Raw genomic sequence first — 22,604 nt, forward strand, 5'->3', positions numbered from 1 at the left:
TGATTTAAGAAATCCAAAGTTCAAAATCATACTTGGAGTGGGAACATAGTTTCAATTCATCATTTGGAACTATATTTTAAACTCAGCCATCAAGAATGAATCAGTAAACGTGTCAATTCAAGCGAACTTGAATTGAGAATCAGATCTCAAAATCTGAATGAAGCTAATCTATTATATAATATTATTATGGTTTTTCGAAAAAAAAAAAAGAGTTTTATAATATTCTGATTGGTCAGCGAAATCTCAATTCCAATCCGAAATCAAGAATGCTCAATTGTTGTTAACATCAGTTTTATTTTTCAAATTAGGAATCTTTAAATCATTGATAAATTTTTCATTGAATCGTTCAGTAAATCGATCTACTGACTCAAACGTTTTGAATCTGGAATTGACTTTTTTTAGAACACTAACTCTTTTATGCATATAAGCTTGGATTCCATAATAATTCTTTTTTCCTTCGAATAAATCATTCCCAAACAGGTTTTCATGCAATAGAGTTTTCGCAAAACAGATACCAATTCCGTACCTAATCAGCCGGCATGATTTTTGTTTTTCAACCGGCTTCCCAGACCCAAATCTCATGAATGAGATTAGAAGCGTAACACATACGCATGCGCATCGCATGGCAGGGAATCGGTTTGGCTTGTGGGTGTACCTACGTTGTTAAGACGTGTAGCTTCCTTCCAAACATAGCGTAGCTAGCGTCCGATCATCATCGACACAAACACGACACGACCATGCTCAACTGTCGACTGTAAACAAACCGAAAACGGTTTGCAGATAAAAATAAACTCTCGATTCATCGGGGCCTTGTGGTATGAAAAAGAGCTTTTCGGGGAAAGATAATACTCGTTATCGGAAATATAAGAAATTTTCACGTGTGCTATTTATGAAGAAAAGTTTCTTTTTTTTGGAAAATTTAAAAGAAGCGTTTGAAAAAAAATTCAAATTAGTAAAATTAATGTCGAGGATTTCGTAATTTAATTCAGTTTTGTTTAAACAACCTAAACCATTGAAAGATTTCCTTCTAAGTTTTCAAAGTTCGACCTTCGAGATAACATGAATGAAAATAAGCAAATAAACACCACTGTGCCTAGTTGCATACCATACGGTATCGTTCATGCGCAGAACTTCCTCTTTCACTATCAACGTTTACCGGCAGATACGTTGGGACGCTCTAGGTAGTTTGGAAGGAAAAACAAATTATTCGTTTGGGTTTACAAATTGAATAAGTGCTTTGACTGGCGAAAGAATTGTTCTGTTTTTTTTTTGTGAAAAATAATTGACTCTGAATAGTGCCTTCATAGCCAATTGCTTACAGTTACATTCATTTGCGCCCCCTGGTTGTGCTCTTGGCGATTGAAAACTCCCCAAAAACTGCCACTCGCTGTAAGTATGAATTAAATTGTAGCGCTATCTGTTCATGTGGCATTCCTCGATTGGCGCCCAAGTTTTAAGTCATCGCGATGTGCCCGGTGTTTAATCGGCAAATTATTTGGCTTCCACACACAACAGTCGATATTTGTTGGGAGGGAATTCAAACAATTGATAACAAAGATAAGAGAGCTTAAAATTAGCCACTAAAATTAAGCGATATCTACCTTCTATTGAGTGTAGCCGCGAATAGTCATTTGATTGCTGAACGCGAGCAGCTTCCGAAATTCATAGTAAGCCATTTTCCTTCAGTTTGTGATCAGCATCAGAAACGGAAGGACTCCCCAGCATCATGTCGACCCCAACCTTGGCCACGGTATCGCCCAAATTCAGCGAGGCAATGCTGAATGACATCATCCGGGACTATGGCGGCCACAAGTGTACCTCGTGGCGTTTTGGCGACGACTCGTTCGGCAAGGGTGATTCCTATCTGAGCGAGGTCTATCGGATGGAAATCGAGGACGAGACGGCCGTGGCCGAGGGCGCCGCCGATGGTCAGCCACTCAAAGTTAAAATGGTGGTCAAAACCATCCCGAAGAACGTTGGCCGCAGAAAGACCTTCCGCTCGGATGACTTTTTCCGCAACGAGTTCAACTTCTACAACGTGGTGATCAGCGAGTTCATCAAGTTCCAGAACTCCAAACAGCCGAAAAAGCCGTTCGATGAATGGAGCAAGTAAGTGTAACACAACAACTTCTTGAAATCTTCCCATTTCCCTGACGTTTCAATGAAACTTCTTAGGTACTTGGCTGGTTTTTCCAATGGTGTCAACGATTTCATCGCTATGGAAGATCTTAGTCCATTTGGCTATGGTGCGGCTTCTAGGTAAGTGAAATTATTATTTTGATGTTGTTGCATAAATGGTGAGTTTTGTGTTTTTAACTGATAAAGCGGTCTAAAAATAGACCGAAATCAATCAATCATTTGCTAAATCTCGGAGAACCAAATCAATTGTTTGTAGGTATCGAAAACTGTCAAGAATATTGCAATGAATGGAAAATTGCAGAACATGTAGACTTATGCTCAACCCTGTATAGTTATCGACTTACTGAATTACTTATTTACTTACTTACTTGATTAGCTGCTGTAGCTCATCTATCAGGTTGGCCACAGAACCGGAAAATCAGGGAAAACCGGGAATCGAAAATCGCATCGGGAAAAAACCGGGAATTCGGACCCAAAACCGGGAAAATTAACAGAAGGAAACCAAAATTCAGTTTTACTTCCAAGATCAGGGATTCCACCCTAAAAATCAAAATTCAATTTCCAAGTCAGAATTCAAAACAGTTCAAAAAATGAGTAAGAAGGATATCATAAGGTTGGAAGTTTAAAAACTACTTTGATTTCTCTTCAATTGCCACTAAATTGAAAAAAAAACACATTAATTTTGCCGGAACCTAGAGTTCAAAACTGCCTCGTAGAATGAGAAGAGAAATTCAAAAAATCTCTTTAAATTTGTTCAAATATTGCACATCATTACAATAATTCAAAAAAAAAATCAATCATAAAAAACAAGCAAATTAAAGTTAAATTTCGAATCCAGAACTCTTTGTTGCAAATTTGGAAATGTAAAAAGATGCTAATATTATAATTTTCCAGTTTTTTTTTGGAAAATTAACTTTTTTCGATCACTGGTCATAATTCATACAGAAAATTTCAAATTACACTTTTTAAAGCTTGAATATGTTAAGATTCCTTTGAAAGTTTTTAAAAATTTCGAATGAACTGGTTTCTTACCTGATCCGTGAAGAAAATTGAAATAAAATTTAGAAAATTCCAGTGAAAAGATTTCCTTTTTTCAAAAAGGTGTGTTTATGTCGATAGAAGACATTATGTAAATTATTCAGAATGCTAAAATGGTTCAACATTGCATGGCCCTTTCCTCAAAATATACATATTTGTGTTTTGCGTGAAGCATTTAAGAATATTTTCTTAATTCTGTTTAATTTTAATGTTAAAAAGACTTATGGTCATGAAATATTGATTATTTTTAGTACATTTCTTTTCGGTAGCACATGTATGTTCTTTTATGTATTTCTATTTAATTTATGTTGCTCCGTTTGCCCGGGGAGCTATAGCTATATATTATCTCTTTCACTGAAAATTGGATTTCGTGCAATGTTTTGCGGTCGCAGTTATCCGTACAAAGATTGACTGAAAAGCCGTTAGCGCGTAGAACTCCGCCAGATTTTACACTGATTTGACAGGTCGCACAAATGTCGCAGTCATGAGTGCGCAGTCTAATTTAGTGCGCCGCGATTTATATAATTTGACTAATTTGAGGGCGACGTTTCCAAATATGCAGTTCGGGGTTTTTTTTTTCTGCTAGCACTTATTTTTTAGATTCAAGGGTTAACTTAAGAAAAATTTTATCAACATTTTAGAACATTTCTAAGATATTCAAATCGAAGGTTTCGAATCAATTATTAACTTTTTAGAAAACCGCGAGTAGTTGAAACTTCTGAGAAAACTTAGGCGTCTCTTAATTTTATTCATCACAGTTTGGTGAAATACGGGAATTTGAGGATATTTTGGAATAATTTTTTAATCAAATAGAACCATTTTTTTTTTCAAAAGCATAAGTGCAATTAGCAGTGTTCAACAAAATTGTAAATGGAATTATTATTACTAAATGTAGAACGTCTGGAAACAACTTTACTGAATTTACAGTGACGAGGGAGCTACATGATTAGGCGCCCTCAAAAATATTTTAAACTCTCAGAAACGTAGATTTTGTAGTACCGCAAAACGAGGTAATATTGATCACCGTAGCTTTGATCAAATTGAATTCTTTCCACATAGGTAATCATAAATAACTAAGTCTAAAGTTAAAATATCTCGAAAAAAATTTCTACATTTGAAAACATTTAAGTTCAGTTTCAAATCGAGAAAAAAGAAATTTAAAAATCTATTTTTTCGGAGGCTCGCAAACAAACAACCATCCCGATGTAATTTTTGTTGTATTTTTCGGTAAATTTTTGATATTTAAAAAATAGGGACGTTTTCCAACAGTCAGCCAGTCTAGGATAAACGGCTAAAAACCCAGCAAATGGTAGAGTTGGAAGGGAAAAATTAAAGGGGAATAGTGCGAGGGCCTTGAGAACTGTATGAAGGCAAAATTTTATCTTATTTTTTTTTCGTAGGTAGTTAAAATTGTATAAGTAGTGTTAAAAAATTTAGCCCCTTAATTTATGCAGCATCATTGTCCATCTTTCGATTTTAATTGTTGTTCGGCTCTAACTCACGAACTGCCTTAGTTTATCAATTACTAGTATTTGTAAATATTATGAAGGTGTTTTGTATCCTTTATGATCAAGAAAACTCGTTAAAACCGTCAAAATAGAGACTTGCATCAATGTTATCCCTAAGCATCAAATTCTAAACAAAGACGAAATTGATTTTTAAATCAAATTTAAAGCAATCTAACAAATATTTGCAACCTTTTATTACGTCCATAGGAGTCCAGTACTGGTTTTAAAAATATGAAACATGTCACATTCTCATTAACAGAAAAAATAATCGAGAAATATTGAAAAAAGTGATCAATCTCACAACGTTTTACGGTAACACATTTGGTATCTGTAACTTATCAAAAAATTATAGAGTGTCACATGACGAATGATTGATTAAAAAGTCCTTTTTTTTTGTTTAACTCCAAACTATTTCCTAATAGGCACATTCGGTTAATAACCATTGCAGCGCCGTGTATCACTTTAAACTAAGATAACAATAGAATTTAAATATTAGGCAATAAATTCGCCAATAGGGGCGGGATTCGATCAGCTTTTCCAAAATGGCACTTAAAACGGTTTTCAGTTGTAGCAGCATATCTGTCCAATGTTCATTTAAATTGAATATCAACGAAATCAAAATAATGAAATGCGTAACCGTCCTCTCGTGGTTATTGGGAAGCGTCCTCGGCTGCGTCGGCTTCGGCATCGGCGTCGACACCGGCGGCGTCGGGGTGGGTTTCGGTGCTCCAGCAGAACATGTGGCTCGTGACGGTTGTGTTCGATCGAGGATTATCTGATGAGCTGAGTATTCTACGATCGTTGGCAGATTTTTGTTCTCCTTTGATCGCTTCGTAGACGAAGCGATAGGGAGAAATGATGGTTTTGCCCGCTTTCTTAGTGTTTTCGTTTGTGAGGCACACGGTTTTCCACTTTGCGCGGTTTCTTCGTCGTCGTTGGCGTCACTCAGAGTAGCAAATTGGTTGGCATTTTGAAGATCGGGTAAAGATGATCGAACCATTTCCGCATAACTTATACTCGATCTTCGGAGGAGATTCACTTTTGATGCTTTAGCTCTTTTTTTGTATTCGGGACAATCTCTAATTGACGGATGAGTACCTTTGCAGTGAAGGCACGCATCTATTTGAGAGGGACAGCTGGCAGCCTCGTGTAGTAAACCGCACCTTGCACATTTAGCTCTATTACCACAGAAACGATACGTGTGTCCATATTTTTGACAGTTTTTACATATCATGGGTTTCGGGGTATATATACGCACAGGGATAAGTATTTTCTCCCCCTCCAGATAGTCTGGCAAGATAGTTCCAGCAAATGTTACACGTGTAGAGAACGACGGCACAAAGATTTTTCTACCATCATTGCACTGAGACTCGACTAGCTGGTGACACTCAAGTACAGCAACAAGGGAAATTCTCGGGTCCTTAAACACTCCTTTCCCGTTAAGCACAACTGTTCCAAAATCAAGTTCCGCTTGTTTAACAACGCCTGATATTTCCACTTTTGAACTGGGAATATACACCCGATATAATTTGGTAAATTTTTCATTGTGTACCACACTGTTCGCATCATGGCGGTTTCCAAAAAGCAAACGCAGTTTGCTGAAATTCACTTGCTTTGTTTGCAGGAGAGATTCATATGTCTTATGAAGCTCCCTGGCCACGAGTATCACGTTTATTGGTTTTTCTATTTGACGAACAAACACTTCGTATGGCCCTTTAGCAGAGGCCGGGTAACTTCGAATCCGATTTAGAATTTCTTCAGGTACTTCTTCATGTTGATCGCGCTCTGGACTTTGATTACCATCATCCGTTTGCATTCGGGTATCAGTATACGCTGAAGACCGGCCTTCGCCAGCCATAGCGCAACGGGTGCTTGAAAACAAAAGCTAAACGTTGATTGTATTTTTTACCGCGGTTGAAGAGCAACTATAAAAACGACCGTCCTCATCGAGAGGCACGAGCGAACTCGATTAAAAAGTCCTGTTTAACACAATATTTTGCTTTTTTTTTGTAAATCTTAAATTCTATATGTATAAAACAGGGGGTTTTTTTTTTTTTTGTTTCGATTATAGTCGTTTTAACATCTTTATGTCATTCGCGACTTATATCAACGATGTAGTTGGCGGACAAGTCATTGAAAAACTTATCCGGTACAACTGTGATCGATGTTTACTCTTGGGCTCGAACTCACGGACATCGGCTCAGGAAGATATAAAACAGGGAGAGAGACAGACCATACAGAAATGTGCGAACACGCAAAACTCTTCACTGGATCATCCTATTTGCATGCGATTTTTTTTTGTTGTGTTCGTCTTCACGCGAAGAATAACACAACGGAGAGATAATTTCGAAAATGTTTTTATGGAATTTGAAAATTAATTTTTAGTTTTTATTCGTATCAAATAAAAGTCATGGCACCCAATTACCATTTTTTTTTTTCACACGAATCACCCAGAGTAGGAAGGCGCCAAAAGCAATCAAGGCTTACTGATGTTCATCCATCTCTCTATTCTATAGGAAGTTTTGGCGCCCATTTTCGTTGCAAGTGTACTTTTCACGTGGCACCAGTAAAATGGATACTTGGATATTATTGTTCACCTTCCGTATGGGGTGAAAAAAAAGATCGCAATAAGCCGGCATGGAGTAGACCTATTTTCGAAAATTGTCATTTTTGCTTCAGCATCAAGGCAACTTTAACATTTTTTAAGCTAATTTACCCAAAGCTAGCCAGATTGCCCGGTTTTACCCGGACTTGACTGGGTAATAGGGTGGCCCAAAATTGTACTATGTCTGGGATTTTGGGGGCTCAAGCTTCAAATGATAGCTTAGGGTATAAAAAACAATATTTTATATGGCGGCAACTCAGAAAAATGATTTTTAGGGGTCGCACTGGTTCGATTTTTGGAAAAAGGCAATTTTTTCGACATTTTGTCCTAATAATATTTTCAGATCTTGAAAAAGTATCAAACATGTGTCTCTAATATTTTTTAAATTTTCTTTCTAATTTAAGTTTTAAACTAAAAATTTATTGGGACTGTTTTGGACTCTCAATTTGTATGTATGATTTTTTAAATTACGTAATTCTATGAATTTTTGTGAAAAAAATTTATAACTCATAAAAAAAGTGTACTTTGGATTAACATTTTCAATCAACATTCAATTCAAAAGATGCGCAACGTTATGATGTGCAACTTTGCAGAAGAAAGTGTATAGCTATTACTTGCCGTTAAAAAGTTATTCAAGTTTATCTGAGTAAAAAAGTCACAAATTTCAAACTTTCGCTAAAAACTGCTCTATATTATGATGTGAATGAGTTTCGAGCAATCTTAACTTCTGATATCAAACTTTTTCATCCTTTTATCGATCCTTTAATCAGCAGAAACAACCATGACATGTTTCTAGATTTTTATTTTAAGTTTATTTAGTGGTTGTAGCCATAACACATTCATCAAACCGTCACCCAAGTATGGGTAACACGACCTTCAATCAATAAAAAATCTAAAAACTTGGAATGGTTCTTTCTGGTGATTTAAGGATCGACAAAAGGATGAAAAAATTGGATATCAGGAGTTTATTTGGTTCTTAGATTGCTCGAAACTCATCAACATCATAATATAGACCAATTCTTAGCAAAAATTTGAAAATTGTAACTTTTCTGCACAGTGAAACTTGAATTACTTTGAAACGACAAGTCATAGCTATACATTTTCTTCTGCAAAGTTGCACATCATTACGCCGCGCATCTTTTGAATTCAATATTGATTAAAAATCTTAATCCAAAGTACACTTTTTTGTTAATTTTAATTATTTTTTCTTACAAAAACTCATAGTTTTGCGTTATTCAAAAAATCATACATACAAATTGAGAGTCCAAAACAGTCCCAATAAATTTTTAGTTTAAAACTTACATTATGAAGAAAATTTAAAAAATATTAGAGACACATGTTTGATACTTTTTCAAGATCTGAAAATGTTATTAGGACAAAATGTCGAAAAAATGGCCTTTTTCCAAAAATCGAACCAGTGCGACCTCTAAACATCATTTTTCGGAGTCGTCGGCATATAAAATATTGTTTCTTACACCCTAAGCTACCGTTTGAAGCTTGAGCCCCCAAAATCCCAGACATAGTACAATTTTGAGCCACCCTACTGGGTAATTGATTAAACAAAATTCAGAGGGCCCGGTCAAGTCGTCCAGCCCGGTTGTCCGGATTTTGATTAAAAAAACCCCGAATTTTCCGGATTTAGTCATTTCATTTTCCAAATAATAAAAAATCTCTTATTAAGTTAATTTTTTTTTCAATTTTTGCGTACTAAAACCGAAATTTTTTGAGCAACTTTTAACATAATAATCATGCACGGTTTCTGGATGCTTAAAACACGATTCAAAATTTCTGATGTGTTTCGAAGAAAAAAAATTATCAAAGTGCTTTTCGTTTAAATTTTTTTTTTGAGTAGTAGTTTCTAAATCTAGCCCAAATTTGCTTGGTATTGCCCGAATTTTGGATTGACAATTTTGAAATCAAATGCCCGGATGTTGTTAGGTTTTTAGACAGAATAAATTTGCCTGACCAGGATACGCGCGGGAAAAATTCTAATCTCTTATATTTACTCTGTTATTTTGATTTGTTTATTTTCCGGTAAAATGAAAGACTGTCATATTATTCAAGAAAAATAATATTCTACGTATGACTGTGGAAGTTTTGACATACCCAAAACAACTGAACAGATCCCGAGCAGACTTTTATGGCAAAATTATACCTAATTTTGCTATCATGCCTTGAAAGTAAATTGAGGTATCATTTTGCCCGAATAAAGGTGGTACAATGCCAAAATTTGGGTCTCACTTTTCATATATGGATACCTCAATCATATCAACTGTAGGTTTCACTGAAACCTGAATGATACCTCGTTTAGCCAACGTTTCAAAACGAGTTTTGAGGGCATATTGATACCAACTTTAGGTATAATTAACAACCAAAATTTGGCATCGTTGTGATATCAAATATTTTTAAAAAAAAGGTTCCAAACAAGACATCATTAAGCTTTCACTAAAAGAAAAATTTCGCATCACTGTGCTATCTTTCAATCTAAAACTATACCCGAATTTTGGTATTGTATCACCTTTATTCGGGCAAAATAGTACCAAATTTTACATTCAAGGCATGATAGCAAAATAAGGTGTTGTTTTGCCTTAAAAGTCTGCTCGGGATAAGCTTTAGCAGTTACTTTTATTAAACTTTTTTCAAAGTTTTCCATTTTTTCGACGTTAAACTTTACTTACAGCGAAAGTTGGGCCAACGCTGGCCCTAGCGGTCCCACATCAAGGACAACTTCAAAGAAAAAAAAATTACTTACAGAATGCCGAAGATTGATGCAATTTCCTCTGTCGATTGTTGAGAAATCCTGCAATTCGATGTGCTAAGCAAAATGTTTTCAATCTGGGCTGCATCTTAGCAAAGATCCTCTAGGGTACATAATCGCTGGAACTACCTATCTAAAGTTCTAAAATGATTCTCAATAATTTCGACGTTCACAAAACCCGCAAGATAAAATAACAGCTAGAAAAAAAGCAAACAACAAGATATCTCAAAAGGGCGATTCACAGATATCGAAAATATTATAATATTTGCGTTTTGTTCCACACAGTTTTTACCCTGACTAATCCAACATAATTTCAGTTAGTTTGATAATAATCTGCGAATTTCGGATGTGATACATTTTTCTTTAATTTTTTTCAGACAATGTGATAAGCGAAATTTTTTCTGCAAAATCTTTCTCCAAACGAATTTGGTCCTATTAAATTTTTGTTGTCACGAAAAAAAAACAATCATATACATTGAAAGGGTGATTGATATTTATGTTGTTGAATATCTGATTTTTTTTTGGCAAATTCCATTATTATATACTATATTTTCAAATCAACCATCATGAATAAATAAATGAAACAAAAAACAAGCGAAAACCGAATTCGTGCAATTCTTGTAAGATATTCGACAACCGAAAATACGACAATTTGAAAGTGTATGATATTTCCGTGAATGCATTCAACGCGCGTACATAAACGGGTGAGCTATCGTCGTTATGTAACCAAGGTTATTATAGGTGTCACAGTGACCAGAGTGCCTACAGCTACGGGTGGATGCATATTGAGGAAAAGTAGGCAAGGGGTACCAAAAGTTTCTCATTGGTTGGGGGAGGAGACGGAGCGCTTTTTGACAGCCATTTGTTCGCCTACCATGCCTACGATTACGATTGCCTGTCACAAGATGGACGATTCCGTGTATTGGTATAAGAACACACCCGAAGTTGTACTCGACCTGACTGTGCAGGCAGGCAGGCAGAGGTACAAAGTGTCCTGATTTTTCAGGATTTGTACTGGTTTTTTGAGAGACCGTCGTGATTTTCTAAATTATCCTAGTTTTTGAGAAATGTACTGAATTGTCCTGATTTTCAAAACAAAATATATTAACTGTAATTGAAATCATCAGGATATCTAACAAATCTGTAAAAAAATAGTTTATTCGACAATACTCTTCGGTTCAGATGATATTAAAATGATGTTTTCCATATAAATTGCAGACCACCCTAGATTCTGCTCGCCTCAGTTTCTTAAATTAAGGCGTCTGCAGTACCTCTATTTCGCTTTCATTAATGTAATCTATGCTTCATTAGTTATGTCTTGTAAATCCTTTTTTTTTCTTCGTGGTGTCCTGATTTTCTATAAAACTACCTGGCATCACTGCCTGCAGTTGCATGCAGTGTCCCTATGATTACCTTGGTTTGATAACGACAATATGTCACCCGTTTATATGTACGCGTCTTGAATGCATTCGATGAAATATCATACCCTTTCAAATCGTTGCGTCGTATTCTCGATTTTCGAAAAAACTTACAAAACCTACATGAAATCGATTATCAATCAACGGGAAAATTTGTTTGTTTTTCTTCATTTGTTTACCTTTGTGGTATATTTAAAAATTTATATTATTTAATTTAAATTAAATTAACCTAAAAGTTTTTTTTAAATAAATATTTATTAACATAAATGGCAATCGCCCTTTTAATAAATCTCATTGTTTTTTTTTTTGGCGTAATGAAATTTGAACTATTGAAACTTTTAGGTGAGTAATTTTTCTGCTAAACGAAATACCTAAGTTCCAACGATTATGTCCTTGAAGAAGCTTGGATAATAGGACCTGCGATAAAACTTCACCTGGGAATCTTCCGCGGGAGGATCGATAGCAGAATTTTCTTTGGCCTTCCAATCGGGAATACGTAAGTTGCAGTGTTTTTTCATATAAGGAAAATAAGAACTATCAGACAGCTAGAAAAGTAACGAGCATGGGTCGAACAGTTTATGTAAATTTTAAACTAACAGGAAGACTTTTGGCAAATGTAGAACTGTTTAAACTCATCGAAATATTAACCAGAAAGAGATGTAGATCAAAGAATAATAGTTTTTGCAAGACAACAAAACTTCACTAAAATTTGTTACTTTTTTTGGACACATTAATATGGACCGTGCTCTTCTTTGGCTCTAATGGCAGAGGATGGACTTTAGTTGGCAATAAGTATTATCAACAATAATTATTGTAGATTACCTAATCAGGAAAATGTCATGTTACAATGAACTTAATAATAGGAACAGTGTTGGACTCTTCTACGAACTACAATATATTTACGGGTGTGCGCCAGTAGAGTAATAATAAAATAGATGGACCTTACCAGTCTAATGTCTTCTTCAACATTTTTCCCATCTTCCTTCTTGCACCAATCAAGTCATCAAAGGACCACATTAGACGAACCAGATTAATCCAAACATGCTGACTGCCTGCTCTGGAAGGCGAAGAGATTCCTCGGAAATGTTTAGCTCCAAATCCGATCTGATGGGGCAAATTACCTTCTTCCGAGTCTTCGATTTGCTTTGCATCGTCGTTGTTGTTCCAGTTACGACGGTTGTTATCAATGATGATCTGACGGAAGTGAATTTTTTTTTTGAATATTTACAATTGAAATTGAAGAGGCTAGCCCTGAAGCTGGTGGCGACGTACTCCAGCGGCTGAAATACTCACAGTAAGTTGATGAGAACCTTGGCTGGCAGCAAATGAAGACACTGGTTCCGGGTCGCCAGCGATTGGAGATTTTATATTTCGGCCCTACGAGTCGGGAAATCGGCATCGGATCGATATGCAGGTGTTTAGAATGAACGCGGGATACATTTTTTTTCTTTAAAGTTGTCCCTGTTGACGAGACCGCTAGGGCCAGTGTTGGCCCAACTTGCGCGGGATACATTTCTGGAGCGCTCGCGCGGGAACAAAAACAAAAACTGAACACAAGGGTATTTGTTTACTTTGTTACACGATTATTCATTCGAACTTAAAATGAAAATAATATAAAGCGCTGTTCGCAATTCGATTTGGAATTCGCGGTCGCAGTCTCAATTTAAGTTAAAATTTCTCGTACATGTAAAGTTATTGCGCGAAGGGCACAAAGTTTGCTTTATCTATTATTTATGTGCGATTTGTCCGATTAGTGTATCATTATTTCTTCATGTTAATCACTGCTTTGTACGAATAACAGCGAATGTAAAACATTGCTCGAAAATTAACTTCCAACCCAAAAGACAATATTGTTTACTTGTTATAAACACATTAGCGACTTTTTTCGATAAAGAAATGAAATGGAAAAAATGAAATGAATTTGTTCATAATGCCATCAATGTCAGTTTAACAAATGGAAATTAGACAAATAAAACAAAAAAGTGCATAAAACCAAATTTCGAGGAAACATGCTTATTAGTTGTTTTGTGTTTAGCCCGTTTCCATACATTTTTTTTTGAAAATTTTTATTTCAAACGTAAAAGTATGTATTGAAAATTTAAAAAATTTGAAAAAACCCCAATTATAATTCGAAATATGAAAAATCTTTTGACATTATTAGTTCAAAATCGATCATTTTTGTACTCATAACCTGGATCTTAAGGCCTCAAATATTACAAATTCAATTTAAAATTTATTTTTCTAGTGAATTGAAAAGAAATTACAAATAATTTCTTCATCAAAAAGTGTAAAACGTCATTTATATGCAAAAGTTTAGAGATTTTAGGCATTTTTTTCCATTTAATGTTTTCACGGTATTAAGTTAAACTACAGGATGCGTTATTTAAAGTCAACCTTTCTAATCACACGTTTAATTTTAATTTCTTATTTCAGTGTGTTTTCTAATTAAATATTTGGAAAAAAACAATGCGAGAATTTTTATAAAGAGGTCATCGGTTTTTGTATATTGATTCGAAATTGCAATTTTTAACGTAAATTCACCTTCTACTGGCAAAGTTGTGAATGGAGCGAAAAAAAAAATATTTTGTTAAACTAAATCACAAAAATACTTATAAATAAAATAAATCTAAATTTACTTTTAATATAAAATTTATAAAACCAATTTAAGTGCCTCGTTGCCAAGAGGCTATAAGTGCCTAAAAGCTACTTACAGGAAAACACGCTATAAGTTTTCTTTTATATTTAATTTTACTATAACTCTACTACTCCTCGGTTTGGTCTCAGTTTGCTATTGCATGAAAATTAAGATTTTTTAAGAAAAAGATTAGCAGTTTAGATTATTTTTTATTGTTGTTTTTTGCGGAAATTAAAATGACAGGTTAAAAATTAATGACACCCTAATGATGCCTAGTTTTGATATTAATGAAAAATCAACACCCACCAATTAATGCCCGCACATGCTGATAACGTATGTTTGTTTGTTAACAAACTGGTATAATTTCAGTTTTCAAAATAGTGATACCTTAATGATGCCTATTTTTGTCATGACTGAAAAATCAATACTTAAAACACGCACGGTAACGAACAAATTTGCTGTTTGTTTTCAGCTCGAATTGTTTTTTAACATCTATTTAAATTAAATTTTTCATCACACAAAATTGAATACTAAATCATGCTATCATTTTGATCTCACTTTTCTTGAATGATACTTTGTTTTGTTATCTTGGAAAAAACAAAACCAAATAATCCTTTCATTTTGGTCTCAACGTCTTGTTTAGGTATTGGTTTGGCATCATCTTCCAATATATTGATGCTTCAATGAAACCTAATTTTGGCATAGGAAAAAAATGTGATACTAAATTATGGTTTCATTTTGGCATCGATACCTCATTTTGATTGCTGTTTGCTATCGATTCAGGCATCAAAGTCTGCTCGGGATAACAATGAAATATTCCATTACAGAATCTTCTGTTCATATTTATGGTATAACACCAAGAGAACGTCTTATTTTTAATTAATAGAATAAGACGACCATAAATTGATTTATCTTCAAATACAAGAAGCTTGGAAAATAAAAATTTTAGTCTCGACGAAAATATCATTCAAGATCCAAAACAGAGATAATGAAAACTGAATTAGATTTGCAACGACTTTTTTGAATTTCATTTCTGATTTTGAATTCAAGATCTCAAAGTAAAAAAAGATTTCATGACCGTTTGATTTGAAATTGCTGTGAATAAAAATTCCATGTACATTAGACTCAGTCGATTTGGGGTCATTTTGGAACTTCTCATACCCTGGGGTCAGGGCCGGATTAAGCCCTCGGGGGGCCCGGGGCAATTTTTCTCGGGGGGCCCATATGATTGGTTTTTTTTTCAAATGCTTTCCCAGAAAATACAATACATTTTAAACGTGTAATAGATCTGAATATGAGCTCCGTTTACTGTCTCCAATAGCCATGTTGTCTGCGTTGAAGATAGTTTCTGGTATTTTCAAATAAAAATTATAAATTAATCACGTGCAAACATTGCGGGAGAGTTAAGAATATTTTTAAAATTGAAGTTCTGATTTGAGCTGCAAAATGTGAAATTTAACTCTCATTTTTTTTAAATAACCTTATCACCAACTAAAATTTTCTAATAAAGAAAAATGACCGGATAGATAGTTTAAATGATTTTCATTTCATCATTGCTCGTCTGGTTTGTGATTCATTGAGAAATATTCAACTAATGATAGTTGGGAAGAATCATGAAACATTGAATACAAAATTCAAAAAAATAACCAAAATAATTAAATTCAAATTCCATATAGATAGGAATTCAAGACTGAATATCAGGTTACATTCAGAACCACAATTCAGTGTCTTAAATCTAAATCATAACTTCAAAACAAGTTCTGAGAAAGAATATATGAATTTAATTTAAAAATCAGAGATTCAAGCCTTCAATTTCAAGATTACAAATGTGCATTTCAATTTTAAATCTTCGAAACACAAAAAAAAGTTTTCATGAAATATTTATGTATATGATTCTCATCAGATAAAAAAAAAATTGTGATTCTAAATGTGACAAAAGTTTCATTCGGTGCTCTCAAAGCCAAAGGGTTATAAGTGCAAAAATGATCGATTAAAAAAAAATTCAGAATAGAGATTAAATGTATAAAACACAGATTCAGTTATCATTGAAAAAAGTCAGATAAGGAATCCAAATGAGGGATAAGGAATCAAAATTCGGAAAAACCATGAAACTGAACTTCAGTAACTGAGGAAACAACACAATACTTGAAAATCTCAATGAAATGAATCTGGAAAAAGAAAAAATTAAAAACATAGAAATATTCATGTTAAGAGAAACTTTCAATGATATTTGCAACTTAACTATGAGACCGTTTTTATGATAATTTGAGAATGATCATTTGGAAAACGATATGCTGACTTCAGAATATTAACTTCAGTGGATGATAAAATTTTGGTTAAATCCGTTGAAAATGTGTCATACGAATTTCAAGTCTAAGACAGAAATTGAGATGTAAATTCAATAAAGAAACTGTGTTCTGTCGTTCGGTCCAATTTAGGTAACTACGGCTTACGGCTTATGTTATTTCGTTCTTTGATACCTCATGTTTCTCTAATTCTTCCCATCACCTACGAAAAAAAAATAGGCAACTACAGTTTTTCTTTCAAAACAGTATTTAAAAAACAAAAAAAAAAGATTTTATTTTCTAAAATAGGGAAGGAGAAGGGTTTAGAATTTATGAACCAACAAAAATAATGATCCGAAAGTGGAAAGTTATAACAAACCGGGTATAACCCGGATACTGCCCGGATGAAATTTTGAAATGTTTATCATGAAGAATCTCTGTTCTCTCTTAGCATTGTGAACCAGTTTTGGTAAAATTAGCTGCTATTTCAGGGCAGTAAACATTATTTTGAAAGTGAACGAAATAATAAAAATTATTATTGTGCAAGACGTTTGTATGAAGTGAAAATGAGGAGATGTTTTTCTTTATTTTTCATGTTCTGTACAGTCAGGATATGCTGATATGTTTCTATAAAAAAGGGTGTTTGGCCTCATATTTTTTTAAATTTTTCAAATTCGATGCACATTATTTTCGTCTAAATTTTGGGTTGAAAATATTGAAATTCAATGCCAAGATTTTGAAATTCTTAGCCCGCAAAATGCGGGAGAACTTCATCACTGCTTACTCTAGGGGGGCCCTTTAACTTATGCAAGAGAAAAAACTATTCTAGATATTATTCCACGGGCCCCCTTTAGTTGTTTTATTTGAAGTTTTCATACCGATTTTCTAGTTTGGATTTCTTTTCATAGATTTTCAGAAATTAGAGTTTTATGATTAAGGTAATGTTAAAAGTTTTTTCCCTCGGGGGGCCCCCCTGAGCCGGGGGGCCCGGGGCAATTGCCCCTTTTGCCCCCCCCTTAATCCGGCCTTGCCTGGGGTCTAAAAAGCTTCGTATTGGTCCAAAACTCATCCATGATTGTTTGTAAAATTTTTAAGTAACGTTTACATGATAAATTTGAACTTTTGGGTTTGTATGGGAAAATTGAACATTTTGTACTGAAAAATCAACATCACTTTTGTTTCATCTGTGGAACCGAGCCAGCGTATGGTTTTTATACAAATTTATAAAATTCCTAAAGGAAATTTTCCGCTGCACAACTTTGTCGAAGACCGTAACTTCGTATCTTATTAGCCTCGTGAAGTGTTCCATGGAAAGTAGTCACGCAATACCTCGCTAGGCACTCTGCAGGGATGTCAATTAAATTTATTGTTTATCAGTGCGAAAAGACATACCCCTGTTAAACAGCTATAATAACTTTTTTTTCCTAATAAGATACGAAGCTACGGTCTTCGACAAAGTTGTTCAGCGGAAAATTTCCTTTAGGAATTTTATAAGTTGGCATAAAAACCATAAGCTGGCTCGGTTCCACAGACGAAACAAATGTGATGTTGATTTTTCAGTACAAAATATTCAATTTTCCCATACAAACCTTAAAGTTCAAATTTACTCATGTAAACGTTACTTAAAAATTTTGCAAAAATTTATGGATGAGTTTTATACCAATAGAAAGCCTTTTAGGCCCCAGGGTATGAGAAATTCCAAAAGACTATTGATCAAAATTGCTTAAAATGACGACACATTTCAACAAAACACTTTTTGGCACTTATCTTGGGGTTAATAAAAATTGAACATATCGGTGTCAAGGATCCTCTGTAAATGAAAAAAAATGTAAAACGGAAGAAAATAGATTTTTAACTTTATCCCAGAAGATATTCGCTTTCCAGTTTTGTTGGAAGTTAATCTTCTCGAAAATTTTTGCCCCTGGAGGTAGACACTACCATAATATGACAGAAGTATTACGAAAATATTCAAAAAACTGTGTCGATTCACTCTGTTTGAAGGTAACAATCCAGTTTCATATGCGTAAATAATTATTTACATATTTTCTGCTTATTTACATGTTCATTATTTTTGCGAAATTCAAAGGCTTAACGAAGTTTGCCGGGTCAGCTAGTTTTTTATAAAATGAGATGAAATCCTAAAAATAGAATCGAATTCGCCTAAGTGTTCAATGAGTTGAGTGTTATTAAACAACCAAATCAATAACATAAGTTGACAATTTTGCTATATGCCGACAAAAATGGACAATCATAGTCTGGAAAACCTTGAATTTTTGACCGGGAAAACGAAATTGAAAAAGTTGTGACCACCCTGATCTTTTCTATATTGGGAGACGGCGTGGTCAAGTAGTGAATTCCAATCGAACTCAATATGGTGACGCCGTGTCTCAAAGTTTAGCATTAGGATGTTTGTGCTGTGGGATGAAATACCGTCAACTGGGGTATCATGCATCACTTTTCAACTTCATTGGCTTCTAAAAACTCAATGTCCACAGATAATCATACCGCTTGCACATCAAAATGTTGATCAAAGGTTGATAGGAAATCAAATTGACGTAGTTCGAACGATTATTGGTTTCACCAGTTATTTTTAAATTTACATAAACATGCGATTTTCACCCTACCTATACTAAAAAAGGGGTAAGTTGTAACTAATTTTGTTTTTAATGAAAAATTAAATGAAAACTGTGCAAGTCCGTCCAATGCCCTCGGGGTGATGCCAGGGCATCCGCTGGCACCGGTGTGCCCGGAAAGGAAGGTCTATGCACCGCACCGTAATAATCGCTGACCGCCGTGACTCGCCGGCATCCACACACGCTGAGCGTGATCCACCGTGCTTGTGTCTTGTTGATAATTTGAAAATTTATATGTTTTTGATATACTTATTTGTGATATCATAACACATTAAGCCCCAATTGCAGTAATTGTTGGTTTTGCTCGAATTAAATTTTCCCATTTATTATGTCAAAAATGATTTTAAAGTAAAAGCAATAGGGTGCTGCATACATTTAGGGGTAAAAAAATACAACAAAAGATTCTACTAGCTGAAATCATTAAAATTAATGTTCGAATGGATGAAATTGTGAAACTTACAAACACGTGATGCAAAACAACCATATTCCAGCTTATAGAAACGAGATTTAAAAGGTGAATCTTTTAATTTTCATCTTGATGCATGACTGGTAAAAAATGGTGATTGTTCGAAAGATATTTTTACACCTACAGTGTTGGTATAGGATAATGAAAGGCAATATAAAGTTTATTATCAGCAAATCCAAACGTCCAAATCTCGTGGATGACTTGTAATATCTTTAAGAAGTGGTTTTTGAAAGTGTTTGTTCCGAAGATCGCGGCTTTTCTAGAAAACGATAGGCTTCCGATATAAGCCGCCCGAGTTTTGGAAAACTGTTCAGCCCACTGTAAAGTTGAAGATCTACAAAAGGGTTGATAGTTCAATTTCAACTTCTTTATTGCCTACAGCCAGTTACAACAGCATTGCTTTAGCTAATGGATCCGAACACTATTCAGATGATCAATTCTTGTTATCGGCAGAAGCTGATGCGTATTGGTCGTCTTGGAGAATTTGACGACAATGTTGAGCATATTTACATTGAAGATGCAAGGTTTTGGATATTTGAGGCATGCACGAACATTTCATATATAATGGAATCAAGCTCTTAACAAAACTTCCGGAGCTCAAAATGAATGTTGAAGCGATTGAAATAAGTAAAGCCCGATTTACAGTTCGACTGAAAATTAACTTGAAAAAATCTTATTTTATCAATAACTCAAAAACGCGGTTATAGCTGGTTGAATGATGAAATTACAGCCGTACTTGTTCCTCAAAACCTTCTAGAACTGCTTTCATTTCGATCCCGTTTCATCATTTCATCTTAGAAATTTCCAAAATCTGTCAATTTCACGGATTTTTGCAAAATTATGAAAATCTTGGTCAATCCATCCCCATGATTTAATTTTTGTATCCATAAACGCCTTTATTTTGTCTCATGACTTATGTTTGTATTTCCATATTTCTAAACTGTAGTTTGCTTCTAATTATACTTTTTATGCAACATTCTTGCGATAAATGGTTAAATGCTCCTGGAGATAGGCAAAATTGCATGCGATATTCAACATAGCTCCAAAAGCAGGTTGCATCATGAAGGGGCATATTTGATTAAAACACCATTGTTCAAATATTTTGAATCGTTAAAATTTTTTTAAATAATGTGCTGGAATTAGGAAAATGTTTATAAAATCTTAATTTGTTTACATTTTAGGCGCGATGGCGTTGGCTTGGCCGAGTGTATCCTCTGTATGCAAACGTTGGGCCGTTTCCATGCGCTATCATTAGCTTTGAAGGACCAACAACCGGATAAGTTCCATTTGTTGGTGAAGAACGTCGAGGAAACGTACTACGCGCAAAGACTGAAGCCTTGGTACAACAATTTCATCAAGGTGCAGATCGGAATCGCCAGAGATGCCATTGGCCAGGAATATGGGGGTACCGAGTTGGAAAAGAAGGTCGAGAAATTCTTCGACTGTGACCTGTACGATAAAATGGTATATTTGACGCACACCAGAAATCAAAACTCGGTCATCAACCATGGAGACTGTTGGATGCCGAACTTCTTATTCCGCTACGATGCTAACGGCGTTCCGGTTGCGGTTAAAATGATCGATTTTCAATTGGCGAGATATTCATCGCCAGCTTTGGACATATCATTTTTCATTTATTCGTGCACGACCCAAGAGCTGCGCGATGCACATTACAAGGAACTATTGCAGGCTTATCACCAAAGCCTGACCGAAATGCTGCGAGATTTGGGCTCAAATCCCGACGAGTTGTTCCCCTTTTCCGAGTTGGAGAAGGAACTGCATGAATTTGCTCGCTTCGGTTGCGGCATGGGCATAGAATCTGTTCCGTTCTCACTTTTGGAGGAACATGAGTGTCCCGATCTGGACCTCATCCAGGGAGAGGAAGCGGTTCCAATAGAGAAGGTTTGGATTTTGAAAAATATCAAAACTAAGGAAGGACGTCAGCGGTTAGCCGACGTATTTAAACACGCCATCGATTGCGGTTATCTAGATTAGATGTGTTATCGAAGAAGAACTAATACGCAAATAAGAACATGAATGCTGGCACGCCTAACAATGTAACACTCGCACTCAATCAATATAAAAACGGACATCTGAGATGGTGACAACAAAGTTCTGGTAAAACAGTGAAAATTGTAAGTCTAGTTTTTTTTAATTAAAACAAAGCGTTTTTAAAGCTACAATTAACAGTGCATGCAAACTTGTTTGAAAATTTGTTCTCTGCAAAACATTCATACAGGTACTATATGTATACAGATTTAATAAACATTCTTTATCAAAATGATTTGTGTTATTTTTTTTAGAGAAACTATAAATCCTGACCGTAAATTGAGAAAGAACATCCAACAACTTTTTATTTATTTACATAGTATTCCGTCTTACGACATAACTTGACGAACATAATTCCTAAAATTCACTCGGTCCATGGCAACCGTTCTCCAATTTCTCGGGCACCCCACGTTCGCCAGATCACGCTCCACTTGGTCTAACCACCTCGCTCGTTGCGCCCCTGCTCGTCTTGTTCCTACCGGATTCGTGGCGAACACCTGTTTTGCAGGACAGTCATCCGGCATTCTCGCAACATGTCCCGCCCAGCGTATCCGGCCAGCCTTTACCACCTTCTGGATACTGGGTTCGCCGTAGAGTCGCGTGAGCTCGTGGTTCATCCTTCGCCTCCACATTCCGTTCTCCTGTACGCCGCCAAAGATGGTTCTTAACACTCGTCGCTCGAATACTCCGAGTGTACGCAGGTCCTCCTCGAGCAATATCCATGTCTCGTGCCCGTAGAGCCCAACCGGTCTAATAAGCGTCATATACAGGTTACACTTCATGCGAGGGCTAAGTCTTCTCGACCGCAGTTGTTTGTGGAGTCCATAGTAGGCACGACTTCCGCTGATAATTCGCCTCCGGATCTCACGGCTGGTGTCATTGTCTGCGGTCACCAGTGAGCCGAGATAAACAAAGTCTTCGACTATCTCCAGCTCGTCGCCGTCGATCGTGACCTTGTTATTACTGGACAAGCGGGTTCGGTCGGTCTCGGATCCGCAGGCCAGCATGTACTTCGTCTTGGACGTATTAATCATCAACCCAATCCTTCCTGCTTCGCGTTTCAGTTTGCG

General features: G+C 35.4%; 1 protein-coding gene across 1 annotated transcript; it reads left to right on the top strand.

Moving 5' to 3' along the window:
• Nucleotides 1–1,159: 1,159 nt before the first annotated feature.
• Nucleotides 1,160–21,740, top strand: LOC129754074 (uncharacterized). Its single transcript, XM_055749935.1, has 4 exons — nt 1,160–1,389; nt 1,687–2,109; nt 2,176–2,259; nt 20,667–21,740. Exons 2-4 carry the CDS (start codon nt 1,727–1,729, stop codon nt 21,478–21,480), a joined length of 1,281 nt encoding a protein of 426 aa, XP_055605910.1. The 5' UTR covers nt 1,160–1,389; nt 1,687–1,726; the 3' UTR covers nt 21,481–21,740.
• The last annotated feature ends 864 nt before the right edge of the window (nt 21,741–22,604 follow it).

This window comes from Uranotaenia lowii, chromosome 3 (genome assembly GCF_029784155.1).
Source record: "Uranotaenia lowii strain MFRU-FL chromosome 3, ASM2978415v1, whole genome shotgun sequence".
In the NCBI taxonomy this organism is placed as follows: Eukaryota; Metazoa; Arthropoda; class Insecta; order Diptera; family Culicidae; genus Uranotaenia; species Uranotaenia lowii.

What these genes read in the sequence shown, in the direction of transcription:
- LOC129754074 (XM_055749935.1), top strand. Translation starts at nt 1,727, where the DNA reads ATGTCGACCCCAACCTTGGCCACGGTATCGCCCAAATTCAGCGAGGCA. An exon ending in CCGTTCGATGAATGGAGCAA is followed by an intron (nt 2,110 to 2,175) that starts GTAAGTGTAACA and finishes GAAACTTCTTAG; the next exon opens with GTACTTGGCTGGTTTTTCCA. An exon ending in GGCTATGGTGCGGCTTCTAG is followed by an intron (nt 2,260 to 20,666) that starts GTAAGTGAAATT and finishes TTTACATTTTAG; the next exon opens with GCGCGATGGCGTTGGCTTGG.